This window comes from Corylus avellana, chromosome 1 (genome assembly GCF_965113065.1).
Source record: "Corylus avellana chromosome 1, dhCorAvel1.hap1.2, whole genome shotgun sequence".
NCBI classification, from domain to species: domain Eukaryota; kingdom Viridiplantae; phylum Streptophyta; class Magnoliopsida; order Fagales; family Betulaceae; genus Corylus; species Corylus avellana.
The window spans coordinates 42,933,869-42,940,481 of record NC_142490.1 but is presented as its reverse complement, the minus strand read 5'-3'; the positions used below and the strand labels follow the sequence as shown (position 1 = coordinate 42,940,481).

The window sequence follows — 6,613 nt, the reverse complement described above, 5'->3', positions numbered from 1 at the left end:
GGGGTGGCCTTGGCCAAAAATGGGGTGGTCCGTGGCTGGAATCACCCCCATGGCCGGTCTAGGGGTGGTTTGGCCACCTCCAAAAGGCCAAAAAAAAAAAAAAAAATGGAATGGGTTTTTGGGCTTTTGGGGGTGGTCGGAACCCATTCCGTCTGTTTTTTATTTTTTATTTTTTATTTTTTATTTTTTTTGGGGGGGGGGGTGGGGGGGGAGTCTTTTAGGAGTGGCCGGACCACCCCCTTGGCCATGGGGTGGCTCCCCCTTGGCCAAAAATGGGGTGGTTCGGCCACCTCATTTTGGCCAAGGGCCACCCCGATTTTTTTTTTTAAAATATATATATATATATATATTTTGCCTTTTCTTTTTCTTTACTTTTTTTTTTTTAAATAGATGCCCAAAACGACACCGTTTTGGGCAGGGATGGATTCTGTAGTACTTTTTGGTGTTTTCGAAATTTCAAGTGGATTGGGTGAGGGTATAATGGGCATAAAAATACAAACCGTTTGAGTTTAACGTTGAAAACTAACAAAGAGGTCCTAAGTGAGAGCAAATCAAAGTTCAATGGTCCAAAGTGAGAGTTTTAAAAGTTTAAGGGGAATTTGTCAAAATTAGTGAAAGTTCAGAGGGCTAAAGTGAAGTTTCCTCATTTGATTAATTTCAAGGATATTTTACGTAATTTTTTATTTTCTTAAAAAAGCTTTGATGATCTGAGTGTGATAGGTGTCAATTCATAGTGCAAGAATTACCCCTAATATTTATTTAAGTTTCTATATTATGAATTTATAATGTTTTTTCTTTAAATTCCTTAATAGGAAAATATCAATATATGTAACTATGCAAACAAAAAAAGGTGTTTCCAGATTCATCTTCGTTAGATGTACGTAGTAATCATCATGAGGCTGCATCTCATGTGGGCACAGCTGGAAGTATCTCGCAAGTCTAAACGGACAAGCAATAAAGCATCACCATAATCTTCACAAATCAAATAAACTAAATATATATTTTTGTAGATATCTTCTATAATAAGTATTCCATACAAGCTTCTTTCCAACATTAAAATATTCTCCATATTCTTTTCTATATAAATATTTTATAAAATCCTAACAAATTCGTGTAACAAGTCTATCGTTCATTATTTCTTAAATGAAAAAAAAAAGAAAAAGAAAACAAAAACGAAAGTATGATATGTTTGACTTAACCTGGCATATACTTACACCCAGATAAATTAATTAACTCAACCTTAATTTTTAATAATCATTCTGTTTCTTCCAACCTATAGGATCTCTGATAAATAATCTTCCAGTCTATATCTAATGGAGCTTTTTGACTTGGATTCCCCCATTCAAATCATCAGATATGGATAAATTTTGGTACTATGAGTTCCAATTCATGCTCGGAAGTTGAAAATGTTGACGCAAAACCCCATCGCCGAGAGACCCGAGAAGCACGTTGGGGTGGAACTGGGCGCCATGAGGCAGCTGATTTAGCAGAGAGACGAAGGAATTGTTGTTGTCATCCATCCCTCCTGAGCTTCCGCTGTTAAGATCGCCGTGGAATCGCTTCCCGGAGGAAGACCCCCCCATCGGCCCTGTCGTCGTTTCATTCCAAAACTGTGATGGTAGCGTGCGTTTCACCGGCAGTGTGTGTTTGGAGCTCGAAGAGGCTAGCTGATGATGATGAGACATATTGGAAGCGCTGTTTTGCTGCTGCAAGCCTTCGGCTGTTAATATCCCATCAAAATAGTTCTCATCGTTTTCAAGTAATGAGCCGTAATTTGCAGTCTTTGTGGGCAAAGGTTTTGGATTTTGCTGGCCACCCAATATTGACGATGTTTGCATCATTGGAATCATTGCCTCCATTGAATCCTCCTTCATGTCCTGCTCCATCATGGGTCTTTGCGTGTTGTTTTTCTTATAAATCCGACACAATACCCAATCATCAAGCTACAAAACAAAACAAATACATTAACAAGAACAATCATGCTTTTAACCCCTTAAGTAACTTTGGAGCAAAACCCAGATACCCAGATTATATATATATATATAAAAAAAAAAGGGATGCTTTTCACGTACCCTTAAAGACCCTTTCTTGTTTGCAGCATCAGCACCCGGAGGCTTGGAACTAGAACTATTATTATTGTCAACGATGCGGTACTCGTGCATGATCCAATTGGTTTTGATCCCTTTTGGAGGCTTCCCGCCGTAAAACACCAGCGCCTTCTTAACCCCAACCTTCTGATTTCCGCTAGATGTCAGTATAGGCTTGTCGGTCCCCGTCGCTTTCCAATACCCAGACGTCGCCGCCCTGTTTGGCCTCGCGCCGTTCGGGTACTTCCGGTCCCGAGGACTGAAAAAATACCACTCTTGTTCTCCAAACGTAGCCTTACCTTCATTTTTAAAAAAAAAAAAAAACACTCAAATTTAGTAGACTGAAAATCAGCCTCTAGATCAACAAAAATTTGTTAAAAAAAAAAACAATTTCCACACATTTCTGACTCTCAATTATTGGTTTGAACATGTAATAAAAACAATCTATTATATATTACGTACTTGGGAGCTCCCATGGATCGAACTTGTACAAATCGATCTCGGCGATGATGGTAACGGGGAGTGGGGCGGAGGCAGCCTTCCGCTTGAGATAGTGGACGACGAGCTCTTCATCGGTAGGGTGGAACCGGAAACCCGGCGGGAGCTGCGGGTGTTGCGAGCCCGACGAAGAATCGGTGCTCTCCATAATTTCACCCATGGGGACAGATTTGCGGTAATCAAGCTCTTCTCTTGATCGATGATGATATGAAGAGTATTGGGAGGGGGTTTGGAAGGAGATATAGTGGCGAGGTGGTAGAGGAAAAAAACTTTGGCACGAAAAGCAGTAATTAAGGGGAGGATGAGGAAGGCTGTTAGGTGCTCGATAAAAGTACCAAACGGGGGCTCCGGTGATCACGCGACACGTTTTATTCTTGGGTTTTTGGATCCTTGACACGTGTTTGTGAAACGATGTGGGGACCACATCGGAGGAGAAGAGGAAGGCAGGCTTTTTTGATCTGGCGGTCCGAGGTTTGGAACTGCCTGTCCGCTTTTGATGTCATGCTTTTGTTATGGAACAGCCAAAAAACTGATTTCTATCGACACGGATTGCCACGTGTGCACGTGCTGTTTTTCCATGCTTTCACACTCCAATTATTATTATTATTATTTTTTAAAATTTTTTGAATATATCTGCGTTTTTCTTTTTGAAAGACATGGTGATATGGTCATACTTTTTTTGCAGTGCAAGTCTTACATGAGTCTCTTTTGGCTTAATCACTGTCTAGGTCATGTGTAATGAGATTATTATAGGGTCCAATTAATAGAACAGTTCATGTTTTAGGTCCTCTCTATTTAGGTAGGGAATTCAAGTATTTGTCCGGGCGGTTCGAACGCTTATTCGAATATGTATTATATATAATATATGCAGTTCATGATTGCACCTGATCTCTATATTGTGTGATGCTGTGATGCTCGTATGTCAAATGAGTTTGTTTGAAGTTGGACTTTATTCATATTTTATTGGCAAAGTTTATGGAAAGTACTAAATCCTGCAAAGTTCATTTGTTATGTAGGGTAATTGTGCTTGTTTTAGGTTTTTTGCTTTGTTTCTTTTCTCCCTATTTCCGTTTTTCTTCTCCTGTTGATCATAATACAACATTGATATACAATTCATGTGCCCCTTGTCCATTAACTCTCCTTCAAACCTGAATTATGAGAGTGGATTTTTTTTTTTTCATAAGATTTTACTATAGTAAGTTAGCTTTCACTTTTGTTTTTAATCATTGAACGTAAAATATGATATTAATTTTGTCCTTCTCAAAATAGATAGGCATTTGTAAATGACGTGTACTTTAAGTCTTTAATGAGACAGAACTAATATAACAATTTTTCTAAAATGTTTTTAGGTGAGACAATGGATTCAATTTCTGTTAACAAAAAAAAAAAAAAAAAAAAAGTAGATCCCAGTTTGAAAAAGGTGGTTTCAAATTAACTAAGGTTTATAAATTAAATAAATTAAATTTTTATTTTTGAAATCTCAGGTAGATCGATTGAGGATTTATAATGCAAAAATAAAACTGTCCTACCTACCTAAGGATGGAGTAATTTTTTTTTTTTTGACATGTCCACATAAGGGAAGGGGGAGGGGGGATTCGAACTAGTGACCTCCGCTTCATTAGGCGTGGTCCACTGCCGATTGAGCTACCCCTTGGGGACCTAAGGATGGAGTAATTACTTCTTAGAGCACTAGCGCAACCGCTTTTATTATATTTTTTTTTATTAAATGTGAGGAACTAAACTACTTTTTACTTTCCCATTCAAATAAGCTCCACAATAATTTTTATTATTTTTTTTCTATACTATTTAAATATTCTTTTAAATAAATGCTAGAGGAAAAAGTGAGGAAAAAAAATTATTTTATATTAAAATAATACTAAGAGAACCAAAGGATACTGTTTCATGCATATAAGTTTTTAGGGGTTTTTCTTACATTAAGGAAAGTGAATAAGATTTAAAGAAGCTGTTGGTAATTAGACCTTAATATACCTACAGTGGAGTTGGTTCATATAAAACCAAGAGTTGTATCTCTTGGAATTCCATAACCAAGAGTTTTGCCTTTTGGTTGGTTATAAATACACATGGGATAGAAGTTAAATCAACAGATTATTCATAATATTATTTCAGAATAAATTTTTTTGAATCTCTCTCAATCCTCTCTTCTATTCTCCATCAAAGAGCATTTAAGCTGTGGGCATATGTGTTTTGTTCTTGTAATAAAACACCACCATTGAGTTTTTTTCAAATCTGTACGTGAGAAGCATCACTATACGTACATTGTAGAACACTTACCAAAGATCCTTATTTGTGGGTTTTAGAAGAAATGTATACACATACAACTCTATGTTTTTATGTTTATGTTTTTCCTACAGAAGCTGATGCTAGTGCTCTTGGTAACAAAATGTCGGTGATGAATACAAGATTATGTCATGATGGAATAGTTAACTAAGGCAATTGATTAAAGGGTTATGTATATTTTGGTGTAATTGGTGGATACGATCTTATTGGCATTATAAATTAAAAAATTACAAGGGATTCGGAATGAAGATTTGTTATGTGGGCTATAAAAAAAATTTAAAGAATACTCCAATAAAGTCATAATCTCAAAGAAGAAGAAAAAAAATCATATTCAAGATAGGATAATCTTGCTGAGAATATCCTGTCTTGTCTTGTTGTAAAATTTTGTGATCTTTTTGTAAGGCAAATTCTTTGACCACCATCGACAAGAATGAAGGTGAAAGGTAAAGATAACAACAATTATATGATTTTTGTTTTCTTTGTACAAATGGGGTTCATGCCCAACAAAATAGGGACCATATACGTGTGGTGTAATTAATCGGATTCTTTTTTTTTTTTTTTTTTTCAACAATTGATTTCATAAAATAAATTAAAAAATGGAAAGTACTAGGGACCATATGCCTACCACCTACTATGTGGACATGGACCAATTCTAAAGCAAATAAAGAGAGAGAGAGAGAGAGAGAGAGAGAGAGATGAATGGAAGCATTATAATGAAAATTACATAAACAAATATATAGAAACTTAAAGTCGTATGTACCATATATATATATATATATATATATATATATATATATATAATTGTCTCTTTTCATTTGTTCACATTATTCTTGAAAAAAAGATGCTATACACTGTATTCTTATCAGGTGATAAGAGTGTAGAAGTCATTGAATCAGCTTTTTAAAAAAAATATCTAACGACAATATATAAACCATGCTACTTGCTAGCATAGTAAAATAAAAATAGAATAAAAGTATGGTGTATATCATTACTAGTCTTCTTGAACAGGACAAACTAGTACTGTCAAAATTTATCCCACTTGCTATAGCCTACGTTGTCTTCTAATTAATTGCTTTAATTTAGATACTCCGTTGTAATAGACGGATGTAGAGACGTGGATAAGGACCTTTAGTGTTCGAGATAAATTAACGGTGAAAATTGCAAAATTGAGAAGAATATTATTGAACTCCTGTTTTGCAGAGAGCAAAACAATGTTGAACTCTTCTTCAGAGGTTTTAACTGAATTTTGACTATTTGACGATCTCTTTCAAGGGCTAAGAAAATGCTCAACTCCTCTCTATCAAGACTTTAACTCAACCCGACCTCATCTTGACCCATCTTTTGACCCAAGGTTCCGGCTTGACTCGACTCTCTCCCAACCCATCCCTGTTGGCATCCACATCTAGAAGTATAAATCAAAACCCCATATTCATTTATTAATTAATTTATTTTTTCTGTGGTTGTGCTTGTAAATGTCTGCTACCTAGCCTAAAGTTGTGATCCGGTGGCTTGGCGCTATACATCTTTGGAATTTCGCACAACCTTAATTCTCTACCAATCATTGTGTGCCTTCATGGTAGTGCCTGCTGTCATAGCATTAAGATTCTCTTCTCATTTCTTCTATTCTCTTCTTATGAATCCAATTGTATTTGTAGGATCTTCGTCTGTGTTGTCATTTTCTCTCTTTTTTTTTTTTTTTCTTTTTTTTTTATTATTTTTTTTTCAAATTA

At 35.9% G+C, this 6,613-nt stretch overlaps 1 protein-coding gene across 1 annotated transcript; it reads right to left on the bottom strand.

The window, feature by feature from the left end:
* Positions 1–997: 997 nt before the first annotated feature.
* Positions 998–2,909, bottom strand: NAC025 (NAC domain containing protein 25). The gene is made up of 3 exons (XM_088513131.1): positions 2,550–2,909; positions 2,073–2,386; positions 998–1,943 (listed from the first exon to the last, which is right to left on the bottom strand). Exons 1-3 carry the CDS (start codon positions 2,743–2,745, stop codon positions 1,374–1,376), a joined length of 1,080 nt encoding a protein of 359 aa, XP_088369257.1. The 5' UTR covers positions 2,746–2,909; the 3' UTR covers positions 998–1,373.
* Positions 2,910–6,613: the final 3,704 nt, after the last annotated feature.